Here is a 25314-nt window from a genome sequence, read left to right on the forward strand (position 1 = left end):
AGCTTAAAATGTTCCAGCCATGTCAACAAGAATTGACAGTTCCTCAAATTATTCATTTCAAAGCACAGAGTTCAACATATCAGTGAACATCTTAATTGAACCTGTCTTAACTTTCTCAGAAATTACTTTAGTCAGAAGGTGGTAAATCTGTGGAATTTGTTTCCATGAGCAGCTGTGGAGGCCAAGTCATTGGGTGTATTTAAGGCAGAGATAGATAGGTTCTTGATTAGCCAGGGCATCAAAGGGTATGGGGTGAAAGCAGGGGAGTGGGGATGACTGCAAGAATTGGATCAGCCCATGATTGAATGGCAGAGCAGTCTTGATAGGCCGAATGGCCTACTTCTGCTCCTATATCTTATGGTCTTATCGTCTTATGGTCTTAAATGATAAATTTGACATCACAACATTGCTGGGGTATTTCTAAGGCAACTCTTTCATCATTGTTTGTAATAGTAGCAGAGTATTCTTTTTGTCAGTTGTAGAACATTTTCATTTCCAAATTCAAAATTGATTGAGTTTGTAATAGCAACAGGGTCAAAAGCCTGCCATTCTCCTAAATTATCATCAGGAAATCTATTATCCAAGTGATTGCACACAAGTTGAATGAGTCAAACAATAGGTTCTATATCAATGTCAGAACGTATAGATGCAAGAAGATCTTCCACTTTGTCACTCCAACAAGCTGTATCACCAAGATACTATGACTGTAACTTACTAATTTTTGCTTTGACATACTGCAGTGCAGTGCTTCAATTCTATTCAAACAGCTTTTCTGAAGGAATTTACAAAGTGATACCAGATCGTCTAAAACATCACTAAGGATAGTCAGTGCTATTTGACAGTGTGGATTGGTCAAACACTTAAGGCAATAGTTGCTGATTGGATGATCCAATTCATTAACTTGCTCTTTGCAATACCGGATCAAAACTTTGTAATTCCTCACTAAAGCAGTAAAGGCTAAATGTCATGATAGCCACCTTAAATTGGAATGGGAATGGGAAATGGAATTAAAATGCATGGCCACTGGGAGATCCCACTTCTTCTGGCGGACAGAGCGTAGGTTCTCAGCGAAGCGGTCTCCTAATCTACTTTGGGTCTCACCAATATATGGAGGCCACACTGGGAGCACCGGACACAGTATATGACCACAACAGTTGAACAGGTAAAGTGTCACCTCACCTGGAAGGATAGTTTAGGACCCTGAATGGTAGTGTGGTAGTGAGGGAGGAAGTGTAGGGGCAGGTGTAGCACTTGTTCCACTTGCAAGGCTAAGTACGAGGAGGGAGATCAGTGGGGAGGGATGAACGGACAAGGGAGGTGCTTAGGGAGTGGACCCTACAGAAAACCAAAAGTTGGCGGGGAGGGGTTCCTGTTGAAGATGGAGAATTATGTGCTGGTGCAGAGGCTTGTGGGGTGGTAGGTGAGGACAAGAGGAACCCTATCTTTGGGAGAGTGGCAGGAGGATAGGGTGAGGGCAGATGTGTGTAAAATGGAAGAGATGTGGTTGAAAGCAGCGTTGGTGATGGAGGAAGGAGAGCCCCTTTCTTTGAAGAAGGAGGCCATCTCCTTCGTTCTCGAATCAAAAGCCTCATCCTGAGAGCAGGTGCTGTGGAGACAGAAATTGAGAGAAGGGCATGACATTTTTACAAGTAACAAGGTGGTAAGTGGTATAGTCCAGGTATCTGTGCAAGTTGTCTATCCATATGTCTATCCATGGCCTCCTCAACTGTTGAGGTGAGGCCCTACTCAGGTTGGAAGTACAACACCTTATATTCCGTATGGGTAGCCTCCAACCTGATGGCATGAGCACTGATTTCTCAAACTTCTAGTAATGCCTCCCCACCCCCCACCCCACCTTCACCATTTCCCATCTCCTTTTCCCTCTTTCACCTTATCTCCTTACCTGCCCATTGCCTCCCTCTGGTGCTCCTCCCCCTTTTCTTTCTTCCATGGCCTTCAGTCCTCTCCTATTATATTCCCCCTTCTCCAGCCTTGTAGCTCTTTCACCAAATAACTTCCCAGCTCTTTAATTCATCCCTCCCCCCTCGGTTTTTACCTATCACCTTGTGTTTCTCTCTACCCTCACCTCCCACACCTTTTAAATCTACTCCTCATCTCTTTTTCTCAAGTCCTGCTGAAGGGTCTCAGCCCAAACATCGACTGTACTCTTTTCCATCAATGCTGCCTGGCCTGCTGAGTTCCTCCAGGAATTTGTGTGTGTTGCTTGGATTTCCAGCATCTGCTGATTTTCCCTTGTCAGCAATTCTTCAATTATCTGTTTCTGAAACACAAAGCCGATGCACTCAACAAATTCATATTTAGTCACATTTATTTATTGTCATTCAGCATGGAGTTGACCATCTGGCCCTTTGAGCCGCACTGCCCAGCAATCCCTCAGTTTAATCCTAGCCTTATTATGGGACAATTTACAATAACCTTTTAACCTTTTAAGTCTTTGGACAGTAGGAGGAAACCACAGTTCCTGGAGGAAACCTGTGTGGTCATGGGGAGAATGTACAAACTCCTAACAGGCAGCAGCAAGAATTGAACCCGGGTCGCTGGTACTGTAAAGCATTGTGCTAACCACTAGGCTACCGTACCACCCCATGTGCATGAATTTCTTGCACGGAATGCATAGAAGCATTAGTTTTAATTGCTGGGATAATATTATCAATTACCACTTTGACCATATCAGAGATAGACTTCTTTTGGGCACCTTGTTTCATGCTCTTTGGAGTTTCAGTTAATGTGCAAAATTCTTCATTTCTTCTGGTTGCATAATTTGTTAGCTGCATCTTTATGAATTCCCTGGTTAAGATGTCATTTTAAATTATCTAACTTCCATCCTTCCCATTTTTTTCCATTACTGAAGTTGCCCCCAACTTTTGCTTCTGCACAAGGGGTGCATACAACATACAACACAGACATTATCCTGACATGTAAAAATATGTGAAATTTCAATTTTTGTTTTTTGATATGAATACAATAGTTCAACGTCTATGAGTTGCAAAATCCTTTCTACCTTAAGTTCTGTACAAGCTTTGTTCTTCAAGGTACTTAACTCTTCTTATGCTTTTCTTTTTGACATCATTAGAATACTAAAATAATTAATATTATTTGAAAAATCTAACAAGTTGAAAAATTTATAATATTAATAAAACAACCACAATCATATATACAATTTTATAGAAACGAATTTTTACCTTGTCTAACAATTTTAATTAAAAATTTCTTCTTATATTATGATTTTTTTGAAATATTACTTACAAAAAATCGGAATATGGTATTCTCACATCAAACAAACACAGGCCACAACTTGCAACACAAGTTAAATGATGATAGGCAGTCAAAACAACTGACAGGTACAATGGAAAAAATAAGATGTTTTGACTAGATGACATCTGTATTTAGCAGGCTGACAGTTTATTAACAATGAGCTACTGACTTCCATTCTGTGTTTATTGTTACAATTTGTAGCAGTCTTGTAACTTGAAACATTGACAATGTGAATATGTTGAAGCTCTAAAATGTTTCAAACTAAAGGTTGTAGTTCTATTGTTTAAGAAATTTATGGATTACATTCATAAACAATTAGTTACAGGGTATTTCACGATTATGTTAACATAGATTTCATAGTTGTATTAGCATAATTTCAAAATTATATTAACATTTTTAAAAGAAAATTCCAGCTGCGTGGCATCAAATGCTATGTTTGTGGGAGTGTTTTAGTTATTGTGCAGTTGTGCATCAATATAACTTGAAGGGAACAGTAGGTGTTTGGATGCCATGCTGTTTCCTACTGCAAGAACTATAAAGGAAAAGGACAGCTGTTAGAAAAATGAAAATGCTCCAATTTATTTGTCAGGATGTTCTTCAGATATGACAGAAAATTATATTGGCAAGGAAATTTGCATTGAACTATTTATATATTAACAGTTATAAAGCCCTAATTATTAAAATGAATGCACCATCTGAAATCAGTATACATTCGCTCATTATCATTTGCCTTGTGCCTTGATGTACTTCCACCACCAACAAGTAACTGATTCTACTCTGCTATTTTTTTATAGAAATTTTGGTTATAACGCTAATACCAAATTCTGTCTTACTTATATATTTAGGACAACGTTCATTCAGAATGTTGGTCATGTATGGTCACTAGAATGGAGTTAAATGTTATTTACATGACCTCACAAGTTTCCCTCAGACGATCTTGTTTCTTCTCCCATCTCAAGATAGAAGAAACAGGAGAAATTGTTGGCACCTGAGAGAGATTAAATTACAGAAAATTAATTGGAGTAATCGGATTGATGGGATTATTGTAGGGACTCGGTGTAGTGAATGGCCTCCTATGTCGTTAGGAAATATGAAATGCAATCTAATAACCTTATGGCTGCTTAATAAGAATAAAATCCTATCATGCTACAGAAAAGATACTTGTCTGGTGAGAGGAATGGCTGACAGGCAGGAGGCAGCTAGGGGGAATAAAAGCGGCCTTTTCTAGTTGACTGCCAGTGACTAGTGGTGTTCCTCAGGAGTCTTTATTGGGACCACTACTTTTCATATTGTTTGTCAATGATTTGAATAATGGAATTGATGACCTTGGGGCAAAGTTTGTAGATGATATAAAGATAGATGGAGGGGTAGGTAGTGCTGACGAAGCAATGTGAAGCAGGACTTAGACAAATTGGAAGAATGGGCAAAAAACATGCCAGATGGAATACTGTGTTGTGAAATGTATGATAATGCATTTTGGTTAAAGGAAAAATAATGTGGACTATTATCTAAATACGGAGAAGGTTCAAACATCAGTAGTGCTGAGGGACTTCGGAGTCCTGTGCAAGACTTCCAGAAGGTTAATTTACAGGTTAGGTCTGTAGTAAAGAAGGCAAATGCAATGTTGGCATTTATTTCAAGGGGAATAGAATATAAAAGCAAGGAGATAGTGCTGAGTCTTTATAAGACACTAGTCATGTCGCACTTGGAGTATTGTCAACAGTTTTGGGTCCCGTATCTCAGAAAGGATTTGTTGTTATTGGAGAGAGTCTAGAGGAGGTTCATGAGGATGATTCCGAGAATGAAGGGGTTAACATATGAGGAGCGCTTGGCACCTTTGGGTTTGTACTCACTGGAATTTAGAAGAATGTGTGGGGATCTCATTGAAACCTACCGAATGTCGAAAGGACTAGATAGGGTGGATGTGGAGAGGATGTTTCCTATGGTGGGGGTACCCAGAACTAGAGGGCACAGCCTCAAAATTGAGGAGTGACCTTTTAAAACAGAGGTAAGGAGTTATATTTTTTAGCCAGAGAGTAGTGAATCTGTGGAATGCTCTACCACAGACTGCAGTGGAGGCCAAGTCTGTGGGTATATTTAAGGCGGAAGTTGATCGTTTCCCGATCAGTCAGGGCATCAAAGGATATGGCGAAAAGGCAGGTATATGGGGTTCAGCGGGATCCAGGATCAGCCATGATGAAATGGTGGAGCAGACTTGATGGGTTGATTGGCCTAATTCTGCTCCTACATCTTATGGTTTATTGATATCTTCATAGTCTCTCACTGCAATGTTTCAATCCATAAAACCAACTTCAAAAATTCTAATACAATTAACTTCTTTGAAGCATTTTCAAAGCACTCTCTGAGGTCTTTTAGCATTAGCAGTTTATAACTCATTAGATATCATGCTGAGGAATTATATGGGTGCAACATGCACCTCACCCTGTTTGTAGCCTATGCTAGCCCATCTGCTGCAGTAATTCTCTGCTGTTGTGCAACTTCCAGCAAGTTGCTGGTGTTGCTGTTGTGGTCCATTGGTAAGGAGCAGTGGCTGTGAGCAGCGACTAGAAAACAGTGGCCAGACTGAGGCTTTAACCGCAGATCATACTTGGAAACTGCTAGACAAGAGTAAATAAAATTAATAATAAAACAGATTTGCTTAAAACACATGTAACTGCTATTAAAACATAAATATACAATTATTTTTAAACTTTAAAATACTAGCTTTTTAATTCAAATAAATAAATAAATGGGAACATGTTAGATGTACCAGCTATGGCAACTTCAAGAGCAGGATACAAAGTGTGCCCAGACCTTCTCTATGACTAGTGCAAAAATGGTCTGACTTCTGGCTTTAAGCTCATTCCCGATTTCTGCACTGCATCACCCACAGCTGAGGTGCAGGACACTCTTTTGTCTCTGTTTGGACCTGCATGCTATCCCTTAGCATATTTCATCCACTTACCTTGGTAAATACCTCCTTATTTTTATTTGTTTCCCTGGGTCTTAAACTTCCAGTAATTCTCTAATTTAGTTGCTTGTGGAATTGTTCGGTATTTTTTCTTCAGTGCTTTTGAAATATTTCATGGCAGGATAAAGAATTGTGGCATTACCTTTCTTGGAACATGAGAGTCAGTTGTAGATTCTTATGTGCTTGGAATAAGCTACCAGAGGAAATGGTTGATTCAGGTACAAGAATAACTTCTAAAAGGCAGTTGGACATGTATATGAATAGGAATGATTTAGAAGGATATGGGTCAAGCATGGGCAAATGGTACTAGCTTAACTGAACATTATAGTTGACATATACCAACTGTGCCAAAGGACCTCTTTCTGTGCTGTTATGACTCTACCGGCTATAGATTTACACGCTTCCAATAATTATGACTGATTCTGTGTTTTAGGCATCTATTTCCCAAGCAAAACATTGCCATCTGTCATCTTTCAATCATTCTATTACAGCACAACCATAGACATTATATAGTTACAGGAACCTCAAATTAGTCCTTGGTTGTCAAGGAATTATACTTAATACTCTAGTATCAGCAAAACAACTCAACAAGTTAGAATTTTTTTTTTTTACAAAGCTCATACCTTAAGATGTACGAGCAAAGGACGTTGCAAAAGATTTGATCGCCAGTGACTTTTTTCCAATATTAATGCTATTATAATGAATAAGTTGACTCATTTCACTATTTCCCTTACAGTGGTACATCCTGTCGCACATCCATAATCAGGATCAAAATCAGGCCTATTACTTCACTCTAGAATTATGAATCTCAAAATATGGCCATTCAACTCATCATGCTAGAACAGACACCGCAGTTGCCAATATCTGATCAAGATGCTGCTTCCAACAAATGAAACACATAGGTCTGCATACCTGAGAAATTTGATCCTCACCTCTCTTGTCACAACCTCATCCTGATTCTGTACAGAAGTGAAAATGGCTTAGGGAGTAATTCTTTAATAGTTTATTCTTGTTCCTGAAATGCTGTCTTATAGCATCTGAACCCCTTTTCTAAAAATGCAGTACACGATTGACTTTTTCCCCTTCCGTCAAAAGATGGCTGCACCTGTCCAGCTTTTGCCTTGTTACAAAGGAGATAATATACGATCTGGACATCTGCAATATCTTTACCTTTCCCCTGTTCATTCACATATAATAGCTGTAGTGCCACACATCCTTGTCACACTTCGGTGCAACTAGGTCTTTCATTGTGAGTTGTTTAGCATTCGTGCAATTGTACCCCACCTTATCCTGATGTGTGATTATTCTTTGCTGTTTCCACTTTGAATTATTAAAATAATGCCAATTTTCTTTAACGGAAATTACTCACTGACTCAACTCTGCTCTAAGACCATTGTTTGGGCATACACTCTAAAGTAGACCACAATCAGATCATTTTCAAAATGTATTTAATGTACAAGACTATGCTGCACATACAGTTTCATCTGTTGGATATGACTGTATATTACTAGGCAAAATTCTTAATGTTTTTCATCTGTCAAATATACCTCCAGTAAATAGTTATGATCTTAGAGCTATTTTAAGATGTACAATTAACATGACTGATTTTATTTGTCATAGGTATGTTAAAGGATACCCTCCAAACTCACCCTATATTGGAAGTTCTCCAACCTTGTGCCATCTCCTGCGGGAAAAAGTTACATTCTGCTGTCTTAGGTTAGATAAGGTACGAGTTTGGTTATTAGAGTTAGTTTACATGTACTGAGGTACTTTGCAAAGCTTGTCTTGCATACTGTTCATACAGATCAAATCATTACACAGTTCATTGAGGTCAGTCAAGATAAAACAATAACAAGATGCAGAATGAAGTGCAAGAGAAACAGAGAGAGTGCAGTAGAGGGAGACAATAAAGTAGAAGATCATAATGAGTTCAAGACTTCATTGTATTGTGCTCGGAAGCCATTCAATAGTTGCATAAAAGCAGGGTAGAAGTTGCCCTTGAGCCTGGTGGCACATGCTTTCTGGCTTCGGGATCTTCTGATCGAATGGTGAGGGGAGAAGAGAGAATATCTGGAATGGGAGGGTTCCGTGATTATGCTGCCTGCTTTACTGAGGCAGCAGGAAACATAGACAGAGCCCATGGAGGGGAGGTTGGTTTCCATGATGTCCTGAACTACATCCACAACTGTCTGCACTTTCTTGCAGTCACAAGCAGAGTAGTTGCCATACCGAGCCATCATCCATCTAGACACGATGTTCTCTATGGTGCATTGATAAAAATTGGGAAGAGTTGATGGGAACATGCCAAATTTCCTTAGCCTCCTGAGGAACATAGAACATAGAATAGTACAGCACATTACACGCCCTTCGGCCCACAACGTTGTGCCGACCCTCAAACCTTGTCTCCCATATAACCCCTCACCTTAAGTTCCTCCATATACCTGTCTAGTAGTCTCTTAACCTTCACTAGTGTATCTACCTCCACCACTGACTAAGGCTGTGTATGCCACGCACCAACCACTCTCTGAGTAAAAAAACGTTCCTCTAATATCCCCCTTGAACTTCCCACCTCTCACCTCTTGTATTGAGCAGTGGTGCCCTGGGGAGAGACACTGGCTATCCACTCTATCTATTCCTCTTATTACCTTGTACACCTCTATCATGTCTCCTCTCATCCTCCTTCTCTCCAAAGAGTAAAACCCTAGCTCCCTTAATCTCTGATCATAATGCATACTCTCTAAACCAGGCAGCATCCTGGTAAATCTCCTCTGTACTCTTTCCAGTGCTTCCACATCCTTCCTATAGTGAGGCAACCAGAACTGGACACAATACTCCAAGTGTGGCCTAACCAGAGTTTTATAGAGTGGCATCATTACATCACGACTCTTAAACTCTATCCCTCGACTTGTGAAAGCTAACAACCCATAAGCTTTCTTAACTACCCTATCCCCCTACCTGTGAGGCAACTTTCAGGAATCTGTGGACATGTACCCCCAGATCCCTCTGCTCCTCCACACTACCAAGTATCCTGCCATTTACTTTGTACTCTGTCTTGGAATTTGTCCTTCCAAAGTGTACCACCTCACACTTCTCCGGGTTGAACTCCATCTGCCACTTCTCAGCCCACATCTGCATCCTACCAACATCTCTCTGCAATCATTGACAATCCTCTACACTATCCACAACACCACCAACCTTTGGGTCGTCTGCAAACTTGCCAACCCACCCTTCTACCCCAACATCCAGGTCATTAATAAAAACCACGAAAAGTAGAGGTCAGAACAGATCCTTGTGGGACACCACTAGTCACAATCTTCCAATCTGAATGTACTCCGTCCACCACGACCCCCTGCCTTCTACAGGCAAGCCAATTCTGAACCCACCTGGCCAAACTTTCCTGGATCCCATGCCTTCTGACTTTCTGAATAACTCTACTGTGTGGAACCTTGTCAAATGCCTTACTAAAATCCATATAGATCATATCCACTGCACTACCCTCATCTATATGCCTGGTCACCTCCTCAAAGAACTCTATTAGGCTTGTTAGACACGATCTGCCCGTCACAAAGCCATGCTGACTGTCCCTGATCAGACCATTATTCTCTAAAGTAGAATCATTGGTGAGATTTCTTGGTTGTTGCGTCTACGTAGTTGGATCAGTTCAGACATATTGCAATTTTCATTCCAGAGAGCTTAAATCTCCCAACCCTCAACCTCAGCACCATTAGTAAAGGTAGGAGAATGTGTTTAATACTACCCCAACTGTCCTTTATGAAGACAATGTCCAGCTCTTTTGCTTTGCTGACATTGAGGGAAAAGCTGTTGTCATGATATCATGTTACCAAGCTTTCTATATTCATCGTGTACTTTGATTCATTACATGGATTCGTGTACATGGCCCATTGCATTATCATCAGCAAACCTGTATATGGAATTAGAGCAGACTTCGGTCGTACGGTCATTAATTTATAGGGAGTAGAGTAGAGTTGGGCACTAGTGATGCAGCCTTGTGGGGTACCAGTTTTGAGTATAATCGTGGTGGAGGTGTTGCTGCCTAGCATTTCAGATTACAATTTGTTAACAGGGAAGTCAAAGATCCTGTTGTAAAGGGAGATGTTGATGCCCATGTCTCAGAGTTTGGTGAGGAGATATTGCTTATCACCTTTTAATTTCCATTGCTACAATACAATGGGGCATCAAGAATGTTTTATGTTAAATATTTTCTATGTTGACATTAGCAAGTGGCAGAAATCTGCTTGTATAAAATTGAGGTATAAAAGAATGATAATTCTCTTCCATAACCATCTTTGTTAATAATTCAGGAACAAATTGAAGCAATCCTTTGTTTCACAGTTCTTCAGGCACTTTAAAATCTTTGTACTTTCATGTGCCTATTTGCCCTGAAACGATGTCTATAAGTTTTACTCGCATAGATATACTGCACCCTCTTATTGCTTTGGTATTGCCTTATTTCATCTGATATTCCTACATGGATGAGAACACATAAAACCTTAAATGCATTTATGCCACATACACTATCGCAATATTCTCGAAAGTGGCCTTGGAAAGCATCAAAAGTCTTGCAGATACTGATGCTATTTAACCTAATTTTATACAAACTCCTCCATATATATTAACAAGTATTCAAAATTTCTTAGGCACTTGAAGATTGTAAATGTGTTATTGTGTGACGAGACACAGGCAGAGACTTTTTTAAAGAAAAAGTTCCCCAGAATGGATGCAGTATACACATGCCAAATACACAGCATGTACACATTTCTTAATCTTGATATGATGTCAGTTCCCTGGATTTTCTGATATATGTACATCTTGGTCTGAATCAAAATTGCCAACAAGCAAACATCGGTAATAGTTCCCCTTCTTTTCCTTTCTTCTTTCTACTTTATGTTAAGTTTTCAAAGAAGGAAGAGATCTTCTTTTGGAAAAGAATGAAGGATTTTTTTTTATCAAGGAAGGCAAACTAATTGAGGAAAACTGAAGTATGTTCTTATTTAAGGAAATAAATAATTGAATTTCATTTTTTTCTCCTTCCAGGGGTGCCACCATAATTACTACGAAGATGCAAAAGCATATGGATTCAGGAACAAACTTATCATTGTTTCTGCAGAAACTGCAGGAAATGGATTGTATAATTTCATTGTTCCTCTTAGAGCTTACTACAGACCAAAGAAAGAGTTAAATCCTATAATACTCCTTCTGGATAACCCGTAAGTGTTTTTTCTTGTCTTATTGCTGTTTAATTGATTGACAAATTTCTGTAATATTGACCTCATTCAGATTAATCACCTGAGAGCATAAGAAATGAGAGATTCCTCAGACCTGTGTCATTCAGCAAGGTCTTGGCTGTCATTCAGCTCCATTAACTTTCATGTGTGTGACACATCCCACGATTCCATTTGACTCAGAAAGTTGACCGACTGATCAAATTATTGAATGCAGAGCAGCCAGGGTCTTCTCGACAATCAAAAAAGAAACACCACTCATAATAAAGAATTATTTTCTTTGTCCTAAGTGGCTGACTCTTCATTCTAAGTCTTTATCCTTGGATATCGACTCTCCAACTAGATGAACCTGGGGAATCTATATCTGGGAGATGGCACGGTAGCGTAGTGGTTAGCACAACACTTTACAACACAGGTAACCCAGGTTCAAGTCCTGTTGCTGCCTGTAAAGTGTTAGTACGATCTGGCCGTGATTGCATGGGTTTCCTCTGGGTACTCCAGTTTCCTCCCGTAGTCCAAGGCAGTACCAATTGGTCGGTTAATTAGTCATTGTAAATTATCCCATGATTAAGCTAGGATTAATTTGGCGGATTGCTGGTCTGTGTCACTTGAAGGGCCTATTCTGTGCAGTATCTCAGTAAAAAATAAGATAAAAATGAAGCAACCTTTCAGCGATCATGCAGGTTGCAATGATATTACCCCATTTCTGGTGAGTGTAGACAATCTCACTTAAATAAACTTGGGATGGAATTTGCAAGCACTTCACAGTTACATTTGCTTTCATTGTTTTAAACAACTTTCTACAAGTATCAGTAGCATTTAATGAACTCTCAAACGTCGTGAAAGAAAGTAGTATGCAGCACATGCAGGCCATTCACTGCTTCTTGTACTCGTTTCCCGTCTATATGATCACTAGAACTTAAATGAACATGAAAACAAGTATAAATAGATTTGGAAACAGGATACGGCTCAGGTAGTTGACAATGTAGGCCTGAAAGGACAGGAATTTTGTGTAAATTAGGTACCTTCTGTCCTAGTTCTGAGCTCCTAGCTTTCTCACCTCTCTCCTTTAAGCTGTCATATTATTGATCCAAAGCAACACACAAAACACAGGAAACTCAGCAGGTCAGGCAGCACCTATGGAAATCCAGCATCTGCAGACTTCCTTGTGTTTATATTACTGATCCAGTTTATTCTTCATTTTCAACCCCTTTCATTCTAGTCCTGTTAGCTATATTTCTCTCCCCATGAGCATTGTTTTCTTCTTCAAATCTACCATCATTGTCTCTGGACTAAACTAACTGCTTTTAGTTGCTCCTTCATTGTGAACTCCCATTCCACTGTAAATTTCTGAACTGCTCTGTTACTGGGATTGCCATTTTTTCATGAGCATGATAGTCCCAGACTCCATCCTACCTTAACTGATACACGACCTCACATCTGCGAGGGGTGATTGATAACTTCATGGCCTAAGGTAGAAGGAGTCAATTTTAGAAAACCTAGCACATTAATTTTTCAACATAGTCCCCTCCTACATGTACACACTTAGTCCAGCGGTCGTGGAGCATATGGATCCCTTCTTTGTAGAAGTGGTCCACAGCAGGGGTGATTGACAAGTCCGTGGCCTAAGGTAGAAGGAGATGAGTTATACAGCTCTCATTACATGCATGTGCAATTCAACTGTTTGAGTGAAAATGCAGGAAGTTTGAAGTTTTTCTTCATCTCCTTCTACCTTAGGCCACAAACTTATCAATCACCCCTGCTGTGGACCACTTTCTGGAGGTCCAAGACGCCGACTTGCTCCACGACCGCTTGACTAAGTGTGTAAATGTCGGAAAAATAAACGTGCTAGGTTTTCTAAAATTGACCCCTTCTACCTCATATATCCTAGTTACATATGGACTTGATTCCACTACATTTCTGAATACCCTGTTCAATGCATTCTCTGTAAGCCTGAAATCATAAAGATATATATTTTCCATGTTCTAACGTAACTCAGCCAATTCACCCATTACTTACAAGCTTACTGAGCTAAATTGGATCCTGGTTAAGTGATAGCTAAAATTGTGATTTTTGTTTATTTTTTGAATTTTCCCATAGCATCATTCGTCCCTACCTGTTGAGACTGATTGTCCAGAGGTTCATTGCTTCATCACTGACAATATGTATTCAAAGGGAAAGCTACCTTCTTCAGAATTTTTCCAAAAACTTTTTCTAACCCTCCTCCTTTAAGATAACCTTAAACCACATCTCTTCATATGATATACAGCAAAATTTTGTTTGATGATATATCTATGAAATATGTTAGGACTTGTTGCAACTTTAACAATGTACTAAATAGAATCATGCAGCATTACAGCACAAAAGTAGTCCCTTTGGCCTGAATAGTCCATGCTAAGCTATTATTCTGCCTAGTCCAATTGACCTGAACCTGGACCATAACCCTTCATATGCCTCCCATCCCTGTACTTACCCAAACTTTTCTTAAATGCTGCTATCAAACCTGCATCCACCACTTCTGCTAACTGCTTGATCCCTCTCACATCACTTTCTGAGTGAAGAAGTTCTCCCTCAGGTTTCCCATAAACCTTTCACCCTTAACCTGTGACCTCTGGTTCTAGTCTTACACAACCTCAGTGGAATAAGGCTACTTGCATTTACCCTTCCTACAGCCCTCATAAATTTGCATTCCTCCATCAAACCTCCTTTCCTTCTCCTACACCGCTAACTTATTCAATCTTTTCCTATAATGCAGGTCCTCAAGTCACAACAATATCTTTGTAAATTTTCTCTGTACTCTTTCAAGCTTACTGATATCTTTCCTACAGGTATATAAGTAGGTGACCAGAAACGCACATAGCTCTCCAAATTGAGCCTCACAATGTCTTATACAACTTCAACATAACATCCCATCTCCTTCTCTGTACTTTGGTTTATGAAGGACAATGTGCCAAAAACGCTCTTTATAACAGAATCTACATGTGTATTAAAGAATTATAGAATCATAGATATCTACAGCATGTTACAGGCTCTTTGGCCCACAGTGTTGTGGTACCATTTAACCTACTCCAGAAACTACCTATAATTATCCTACTACATAGCCCTCAACTTACCTCTGACATCACCCTCATACCTACTCCAGGCACCTTAAAATGATGCTTCCTTATTTCTCATTCCTTGGTTTATTCTTAGAGCTTCTCTTGTATAATCAGAATCAGAATTAGGTTTATTATCACCAGCATGTGTCGTGAAATTTGTTATTTTAACAGCAGCAGTTCAATGCAATACATAATATAGAAGAAAAATAAACAAATAAATAAATAAATTACAGTATATGTATATTGAATAGATTAAATATTGAGCAAAATACAGAAATAATATATATTAAATAGTGAGGTAGTGTTCATGGGTTCAATGTCCATTTAGGATTTGGATGGCAGAAGGGAAGAAGCTGTTACTGAATTGCTGAGTGTGTGCCTTTAGACTTCTGTACCTCCTACCTGATGATAATCGTGAGAAAAGGGCATGCCCTGGGTGCTGGAGGTCCTTAATAATGGACACAGCCTTTCTGAGACACAGCTCCTTGAAGATGTCGGCTCCATCTTGGGTAATAGCCTACAAAGTACCCAAGATGGAGCCAACTAAATTTATGATCCTCTGCAGCTTCCTTAGGTCCTATGCAGTAGCACCCCCCCCCCGCCCTCCCCCTCCCTTACCAGACTGTGATGCAGCCTGTCAGAATGCTCTCCATGGTAGATCTATAGAAGTTTTTGAGTGTTTTTGTTGACATACCAAACCTCTTCAGACTCTTAATGAAGTATAGTCTTACTTTCTTTATAACAGCATCAATATGTTGGGACCAGGTTAGGTCCTCAGAGATCTTGACACTCCAGGAATTTGAAATTGCTCACTCTCTCCACTAGTGATCCCTCTATGAGGATTGGTATGTGTTCCTTCATCTTACCCTTCCTGAAATCTACAATCAGCTCTTTCATCTTACTGATATTGAGTGCAAGGTTGTTGCTACGACACCACTCCACTAGTTGGTATATCTCATTTCTGTATGCCCTCTTGTCTCCATCTGAGCTTCCACCAACAATGGTTGTATCATCAGCAAGTTTGTAGATGGTATTTGAGCTATGCCTAGCCACACAGTCATGGGTATAGAAAGAGTAGAGCAGTGGACTAAGCACACACTCCAGAGGTGCACCAGTGTTGATCGTCAGTAAGGAGGAGATATTACCACCGATCAGCACAGATTGTTATCAGAATGAAACCAGGTTAGCTATCCTACAGTCCTTTAGCAACTCACAATGGTAAAGAACATTTAAAATACCTCTACCAGGGCCCCTGTAATTTCTACACTATCCTCCCGTGAGGTACGATGGGGCACCTTGTCATGCCCTGGGACGAATTGACTCTAATGTGCCTCAGGACAGTAAACATCTCCTCTTCTGTAATCTACATACAGTCCATGGCCTCACTACTGTTTTTGCCTCAATTCTATAAGTTCTGTCCATCTCCCAAGTAAATACAGATGCAAAAAAATCCATTTAAGATGTTCCCCATCTTTTTTGGTATGTGTGGTGTTTGTGAAACCAAACTAACTTTAATGCTGAGCCTCATAAAATATCAGTCCATGTGATGAAAAGGATATGATTTAAAGATTAGCTTTATTTGTAATATGTATAGCGAAATATTGAAACATGCAATGAAACAGACAGGACCCAGGCTGTAAAAATAGGGGACAAGCTCTCCTCTACAATCACTCTGAGCACCAGTGCCCCACAGGGCTGTGTACTCAGCCCCCTGCTGTACTCACTGTACACCCATGATTGTGTAGCCAAGTTTCCATCAAACTCAATATATAAGTTTGCAACAATTGTAGGCCGTATCTCAGGTACTGATGAGTTTGAGTACGGAGAGGAAATTAAGAACCTGGTGGCATGGTGCGAAGACAATAACCTATCCCTCAACGTCAGCAAGACGAAGGAATTGGTTGTTGACTTCAGAAGGAGTAGCTGACTGCACAACCCAATTTACATCGGTGGTACGCAAGTGGAACAGGTCAAAAGCTTTAAGTTCCTCGGGGTCAGTATCACAAATGACCTGACTTGATCCAACCAAGCAGAGTTCACTGCCAGGAAGGCCCACCAGCGCCTTTACTTCCTGAGAAAACTAAAGAAATTTGGCCTGTCCCCTAAAACTCTCACTAATTTTTATAGATGCACCATAGAAAGCTTTCTTCTAGGGTGCATCACAACCTGGTATGGATGTTGTCCTGTCCAAGACCGAAAGAAGCTGCAGAAGATCGTGAACACGGTCCAGCACATCACACAAACCATTCTTCCGTCCGTGGACTCACTTTACACCGCATGCTGTCGGAGCAGTGCTGCTAGGATAATCAAGGACACGACCCACCCAGCCAACAGACTTTTTGTCTCTCTTCCCTCCGGGAGAAGGTTCAGGAGCTTGAAGACTCATACGGCCAGATTTGGGAACAGCTTCTTTCCAACTGTGATAAGACTGCTGAACGGATCCTGACCTGGATCTGGGCCGTACTCTCCAAATATCCGGACCTGCCTCTCAGTTTTTTTTGCACTACCTTACTTCCCATTTTTCTATTTTCTATTTATGATTTATAATTTAAATTTCTAATATTTACTAATTTTAACTATTTTTAATATTTAATATTTGTAATCCAGGGAGTGTGAAGCGCAGAATCAAATATCACTGTGATGATTGTACGTTCTAGTATATATTGTTTGGCAACAATAAAGTATAAAGTATAAATGTATCATTTTGTCAATCAAATTAGAGAGGGTTGTGCTGGGGCAGCCCATGATTTTCCGCCAGCAGCATAGCATGCCCACAACTTAATAACCTTCACCTTAATTGTACACTTTTGGAATGTGGAGGAAACCGGAGCACCCAGAGGAAATCTGCATGGTCACAGGGAGAACGTATACACTCATTACAGACAGTGATGTGGATCGAACCCTGATCGATGGTCGCAAGCAGTGTAATACCGTGCTGCTCTTTAAGAACATGTTGTTTAATATTTAAGAAACATGTTAAAAAAAGTGGGGGGGGAATGTGAAGTGGCAGAAAGACTTTGACCTTGAAAGTTAATTGGATATAAATTTGGCTTCAGTGTTAGGGTGATACGACATTGGGAATCTGCAAGAGGCCAGAAGTGGAGGGGCACAGATGCTTCCATATTTGCAGGTGGAGATTACATGAGTGGAGTTGAAATAAAATGATCTGAAAATAAGGATAAAGATTAAAAATTGCAAGTGTTAGTGTAGGTTTAAATTATTTTATGGGGTCAGGGAAGCATGCTTGCTTACAGCCCAGTTAAAAAAATAACATGTATTTTTAAATGAACCACTCTTGCCAGGCCATTGTTCTATCTCAAAACTGAAGTGAGGGTCCTATGAGTGCTAATGGAATTTTAATTTGATCGGCTTCACATCCGATTGAGGTTCATTTTATAGCCACCTTAAGCCTTTATGAAGACACTGGTGGTGTCGATAGCAATGTGCATCATTAGAGCAGGATTAGAGATTGCCCCTTCCCACTCTATTTGTAGAAAAAAGAAGCAAGTATTTAAACAAAGTGCAGAAAAGAACGTATCATCCTCTGCAAATCCACTTAGTGATTGTACATACTCAAATTTGATTGTTGTAACTTTGTTGTCTGTCAGTACAGATGTACAATTTTTATCAAAGCACTGTTTATACAGTCAATGACTTTAAATCCAAAGTAAATATTCATGCAATGTACAAATGTTGAATTCCTGTTGATGTTGACAACCACATTGTATCCATGAGCTCTTTTTGGTATTTTGAATACTGATGAACTTGCCCTTGAATAGTAATGAAAATTACTTTCATGTAAGAAGTGTAGCTTTAGATCTTTTTTATAAAAAGGAAATTATTTTACAGATTGACTTTTTATCTCCTTTGGAAGCTCGCCCTGTTAATTACTCGCCTTGTTTAAGAAAGTCTAGAGATGATCTTTTATTATTAGTGGCTTCAAGGCCCCAGGGAAGGGCCAATTATTTTTTTTTCTCTCTAAAGGGCAACACCATTTGCTTTTGGGAATATGTGAAACAAAAAATGCAGATTCAGTGATTATGGTTTGAAATCTATGTTTGTGGATTGCTTAAGAATGCAAAAGCCTTGAAAGGTAAAAGATGTCTTTGAATACTTGAGACCATAAGAAGCAAGGGCAGAATTGGCCATTTGGCCCATTGAGTCTGCTCCATAATTCCGTCACGGTTGCTTTATCATTTATCTCCATAACACCGTAAGGCATAGGAACAGAATTAGGCCATTCAGCACGTTGAGTCCTCTTTGCCATTCTATCATGGCTGATTCAACCCCATTTATCTAACTTCCCCCCATAAGTTTTGATGATCTGACAAGAACCTATTAAGTATACCAAATGACGAGAATTCCACAGCTGTCTTTGGTGGCATTATGGTAACATTACTGGATTAATAATGCAATATTTTGTATTAATGACTCAGAAGTGACAATTCAGAGGGAATTGTGTGTGTGTGTGTGTGTGTGTGTGTGTCTGTGTGTGTGTGTGCGCGCGCGCGTGTATCAATCACATAAAGTTAGCAGACTAGTGCAGTGGGTAGTTATGAAGGGAAAATGCATATCAATGTTTGTTACAAAGAGTTTGGAGTATAAAATGCACTTTTCTTCACTTGACTTGTGAAAGAATATAATAGAGTTCAAGATCATCCAAAGGATGGTCAATAGGCTAATTCCTGGGGAGAGAATATTGTCCTAGCAAGAGAGGCCAAACAAGATAAGTCCACATTTTTTGACATTGTAGAAGAATGGCAAGTGATCTTTTTGAAAAGATCATAAGGGGTCATGACAGATTAGATGTTGAGGCATTTTCACTACAGGCAGAGTCTTAACTGAAGAGATGTAATTTCAAGGTACAGGCCATAACTTAAAATAGAAGATTCTGAATTTTCCTACCCACAGAATTGTAGAAGCTAGTTTATTAGAAGTGCTTAGATGTAGATAGAAATTTTTTTTGAAAGACGTGAGGATCTGCATACGAGAGGCCTGGAATAGGTCAACCATGATTATATTGAATGGTGAATTAGTCTTGAAGACTAGATGGCCTCCTTTGTTCCTATTTTCTTTTATTCAATTTAAAATTGCTGCTGGGGAATTAAATTCAATTCACTTAAATCTGGAATTAAAAATCAAAACTAACATCAATAATTATTAATCAGTAATTAATAATTAAGACAGTTTATTATCAAATATGTATGTGTGTGTGTGCGTGTGTGTGTGTGCGTGTGTGTGTGTATGTGTGTGTGACCATATATAAACCTGACATTCATTTTCATGCAGGCAATCACAGTAAATACAGTACAAGAAACACAATAGAATAAATGAAAGACCACACACAATAGATTGGACAACAAGCAATGTACAAAAAAAAAACAAACTGTGCAAGTAGAAAAAGAAAGAGAATAAAATAAATAATAGCAATGATAATAATAATAATAATAAATAATAATAAATAAGTAATAAATATTGAGAACATGAGATGAAGTGTCATTGAAAGTGAGTCCAGTTCAGTGGGAAGAGTTCAGTGATGGGGTGAGTGAAATTATCCCCTCTGTTTCAAGAGCCTGATGGTTTGAGGGGTAATAACTGTTACCTCAGACTGCCGAAACGAGAATTTACCAATATTGGTGAATGACCTGGTTCACCCCCTGAAGGATGGTCTCACGTTGGCCTCAGAGACTGAAATCACAAGATTTTCAAGGACTGTGGAGGTTTGTGAAGGTGTCTCCAAATTTTGATGGTCGAAGTGAACATAAAAGGTTTTGATCTCATCTGGGAGCGAAGCCTTGCTGTCATCTATGTCACTTTGTAGGTGGTGATAGCATTCAAGCCCTGCCCCAGCTGTCAAACATCCATCAGAGATTCAGGTTAAGTCTGTACCTGCCACTTCACATGTGAGATGGCTTTTCAGAGATTGTACCTGGGCTTTTTGTGTTTAACTTGGTCACCTGATCTGGCCCTCAGCAGATTGAAGATACATAGTTCATCCAGGGCTTCTGGTTAGGATTTTGTGGGAGCACACTCATCTATGATTATTTTTATAAAATCCATGACAACTGAGGTATATTTATTCAGATCCTCTGATGAGTCCTTGAACACGGCCCAGTCTACCAACTCGATGCAATCCCGTAGCCTCACCCCAGCCTCCCGCGGCTGCCTCTTTGCTGTCCATATCTCAGAAGCCAGGCTGTTCAGCCTCTGCAGATAGAAAGAGGACATCCAAGTGACCAGGTTTCCCAAAAAGTGTTCTAATCATGGTGTAATAGTGGTCTAGTGTGTTGACACCCCAGGTGATATGCTGATGATAATTAGGCAGAGTTTTCTGTAAACAAGCCTGACTGAAGTCCTCGACAATAATTTGAAAGTCATCAGGGTGGGCTCTTTCTTGTTTGCTGATCATGGCATTCAATGCATCGATAGCTTATTTAACATCTGCGCTTGGCAGTATGTAAACTGCAGTCAGAGTCACGGAGGAGTACTTTCTTGTTAAGTAGAATGGTTGACATTCAATCACTGGATGTTCCAGGTTGGGGAAACAACAGACCACTGCCTCCAAGCACCACAAAGAGTTTATCATGAAACCCAGACCCTCACCTTTTGCCTTCTCTGAATCAGCAGTCCAGTACCTCCTCTGTATAGAGAAGCTCCAGGGTCTTACTAATCTATCTGGTGTGTCTGGAGTGAGCCCATGTCCCTGTGAAACATAGAACACAGCAATTCCTCATTTCTCGCCAGTACAACAATCTTGCCCTTGGGACCTCAGCCTTGTTGTCTAGCAACTATATTTTATAACAAGATGCTGGGTAGAGGGAGTTTCATTCCTTGGCCTTTCAGCCTGGCTTTGTGTCCTTCTCTCCTCCCTCTTTTTCAGCCGTAGCTATATACTTTCATCGGCCTTAAAGGTGCCATACCTGTATCCTTGAGAGTTAAATCTTCCAAGTCCTTCAGAAGATCGTGAAATCACTAGTTCATTAAGATGTTTTAAAAATACTGTATGCTGCTTAAAGAGAAATTAGAGGCTACTGATTGCAGGAAACTATTTCAGAAGTATATTTAGAAGTTTTGTAAGCAGCCCGCAACAAAACCATGATTCACCAACACCACCTTGGATTTAATTAAGATCTTCAAGGAACTAAATGGCCAGGCTTATTCATTATATTTGGCTAACATGTGATTTCTGACCCAGCTCAAGATGGATTTCTTTTGAATTCTGAAATGGCTGTGATGGAAATTCAAAGGCAGTCAGCAGCGGACAGTAAATGATCGCCTTGCCAACAGGCCACATCTTGTGAATGAGTTATACAGAAGGGGACGGAGTGTGGAGGGGTTGTAGAGAGGAGGGAGGGTGCGGAGGGGTTGTAGAAAAGGGACAGTGTGTGGAGGAGTTGTACAGAAGGGGACGGTGTGTGGAGGGGTTGTAGGGAAGGGGACAGAGTTTCCATTGAGAGTGGGGGAGATTCAAACAAGAGGACATGCGTTGAGAGTTAAAGGGCAAAAGTTTAGGGGTAACATGAGGGGGAACTTCTTTACTCAGAGAGTGGTAGCTGTGTGGAACGAGCTTCCAGCAGAAGTGGTTGAGGCAGGTTCGATGTTGTCATTTAAAGTTAAGTTGGACAGCGATATGGACAGGAAAGGAATGGAGGATTATGGGCTGAGTGCAGGACGGTGGGACTAGGTGAGAGTAAGAGTTCGGCACGGACTAGGAGGGCCAAGATGGCCTGTTGCCTTGCTGTTATTGTTATATGGTTAATAAATCATATATGGTGTATTATATACGATATATTGTCCTTAGCATGAAATTGTCCATATGTAGCATTTTCCCATTTATCACTTAAATGATATCACTTATATTGGTGCCATTTTGAAAATATCACACACTTTGGCTATTTTTCCATATCTTGTTAAAATGTAACATACATAATTAATAAAAGTTCAAAAGTTCAAAGTAAGTTGGTTATTAAAGTACATATATGTCCCTATATACAATCTTGAGATTCATTTTCTTGCAGTCATACTCAATAAATCCCATAACCATAATAGAATCAGTGAAAATCTTCACCAACAGAGCGGGCAACCAGTGTGCAAAAGACAATAAAATGTGTAAATACAAAAACAAAGAAAGAAATAGTAATAATAATAAATAAGCAACAAATATTGAGAACATGAGATAAAGAGTCCTTGACAGTGAGTCCAGTTCAGTGACGGGGCAAATGAAGTCGGGTGAAATTATCCCTCTGGTTCAGGAGCCTGATGATTGAGGGGTGATAACTGTTCCTGAACCTTGTGGTGTGGGTCTTGAGGCTCCTGTACCTTCTTCTTGATAGTGGCAGCAAGAAGGGAGCATGATCTGGGTGATGGGGGTCCTGATAATTGATGCTACTTTCCTGCAACAGTGCTTCATGTAGATATACTCACTGGTGGGGTGGGCTTTACCCATGATGAACTTTTTTTTATCTTTTTATTTGCTAACTTAAAAAATTAGTTGATTTCAGGAAAGCTGCTGTGTACATTAAATGCTTTTCTGCTTGCAATGATTAGTATTCAGCTAGTTTTGTGGAAGCGGAGTGACCAAGTGTCAATTTTATGTCGAATGGTTTTGGTAAAATAGTTGTTGATCATGGATATGCTTTCTGCCAAATTCCGTTTTATGTTGTTGATTGTGAAAATATAAATGTAGAGCTGGTAAACTGCACTATTGTTGGCCAGATATGAGAACACTACCTACACGTTCTATTCTCCATTCAGTTTTATTGGTCACAGAGAACAAATTGCTTCAGATCAAATAGAGCATGAAAGTTGTGAAGATTGTACTCAGTCTTTCGTTTTACTTGTATACTCAGATCTGGCTTTATTTTCCCTAATCTGTTGTTCCATTTACTCACTCACAGTAGATACTTAACAAACACTTAGCAAATCAGCCAACAACATCCCACATGTTAATTAGAGGAATTTAAACTATTCTGAATTATAATTGTTGTTTAAAATATTAAATGTTATGTGTTCCTTTCATTTCATCTGTTATTGGAAAGTGGTCCAGACATTTTCAGATCAACAACTATGTTATCAGAAGAATCTCTTAAGAGTTAGACGAGGGTCTGGATGCCATAAAATTCTTCAGCACAACACCCTGTATGTTCCAAATTGATTATGATGTTGAGCAGCATGATTTAAAAATTAGTGGTACCAAACTGTTCCAATTCCAGATCCCCATGACAGTCAAAAATCATACGGGGCTGTTAAAGCAAATAAAGGAAGCATATGACAGACAACGAGAACCCAATGCAACAAAATCACCCAGAGATGAATAAAAGGGCAAGGGTAAAATTAAAAATGGAGAATTGGGAAGGTGAAGAAAGTGCATCAAAGGTTATTGCTGGTAACAGCAAGGTGACTTCTGGATGCGCTATAAATATGTGAAGAGAAAGCTGATGAGAAAGGACAGTATGAGTTCCAATGGAGAACAAAATGGCAGCATGAATATGGACATAAAAGGCATTTAGAAAATTCGGTATTAATATATCACTTCTTTCTGTGTAAAAAGATAGAATGATGTAGGATGGAAGAAATTGCAGTGTTAGAAAGGATAGACCTGAAGGAACAGGGCTTGTTAAAGGGTTAAGCATCTTAAAGTAGCTAAACTACAGGCTCTGTAAAAAATGCAAGGAAGGAGATTACAGACACTCTAATTACAATTTTCCAGGCTTCTTTCACTGCAGACATGACTCCATAGGACCCATAGATTGCAGATAAAGTACCATTGTTTAAAAAGGGAGAAGCAGATCATCTGGGTAATTGTGAGCCAGTTGTCTGAGATTGGAAGTGAAATTGTTGAAAGAAGTCCTAAAGGGAGATTTAAATCAACTTTTAGAGACATGCATGCTAATCAAGCAGATTATGTGTTTATTCATTAAGGTAAAGTCATGAATTGATTAGCTTAATTGATTTTTTTGAGTGAGTAACAGGAGTGTTGATGAAAGTAGAGAATTTAATAGATGGATTTTAGCAAGCTACTTAATAAGGTCGTATCAGGCAGAGTGACCCAAAATGTAAAAATACATTGAATCCAATGGAAAGTGGTCACTTGATTGAAGATTAAAGCCCCATAGCAGTAAGGGAAAAGGTTGATGGGAATGACTAGTGGCCTGTGTGCAATAAACTCAGCAAATCCTTACGTTGTAGATATTAAGGATTTAATTTGAGGAGCTGTGTTTTAAGTGTTTATTGATGATGGAATGCAGAAGAAAGTTCTAGGATACAGAAAGTTACCATTGGACCTGTGAGTGAAAATTAGAATGCAGTGAGGAGAAGTTAAAACACTTGGAGAGTAAATACATGGCAAGGGAAAACACAGTGCATTGTAGTATGAAAGAGAAACACAGTGTATTGTAGAATACTCCAAAGGGTAGAGGAAACAGGACCTTGAAGTGAATCAGAATCAGAATCAGATTTATTGTCACTTACATATATCATAAAAATTGTTGTTTTGCAGCAGAAGTACAGTGCAATACATAAATACTTGTGCATATTCACAAGTCCCTAAAGACATTAGGATAAGCAGTTAAGACCTGGCCTTTTTTAGTTGAAGGGTCAAATACATGAGCAGGAAGGCCATCCAGACCCGTAGGAATCATTGACTAGGCCGCAGCGCCTGTACAGTGTATATTTCTGCCATCGCACTACAGGAAAAATGTGATTGCCCCAGAGGGTACAAAGGAGA

The 25314-nt window shown here is 39.5% G+C and overlaps 1 protein-coding gene across 3 annotated transcripts in view; it reads left to right on the forward strand.

Moving 5' to 3' along the window:
- Nucleotides 1–25314, forward strand: part of kcnt2a (potassium channel, subfamily T, member 2a) — a 976808-nt gene that overhangs the window by 535239 nt on the left and 416255 nt on the right. For all 3 annotated transcript variants that reach the window (XM_072274729.1, XM_072274730.1, XM_072274731.1), the window contains 2 exons: nt 7868–7973; nt 11303–11475. In XM_072274729.1, the coding sequence (XP_072130830.1) occupies nt 7868–7973; nt 11303–11475 (279 nt within the window). The remainder of the gene's footprint in view (nt 1–7867; nt 7974–11302; nt 11476–25314) is intronic.

The sequence above is a fragment of the Mobula birostris genome, chromosome 12 (assembly GCF_030028105.1).
Source record: "Mobula birostris isolate sMobBir1 chromosome 12, sMobBir1.hap1, whole genome shotgun sequence".
Lineage (NCBI taxonomy): Eukaryota > Metazoa > Chordata > Chondrichthyes > Myliobatiformes > Myliobatidae > Mobula > Mobula birostris.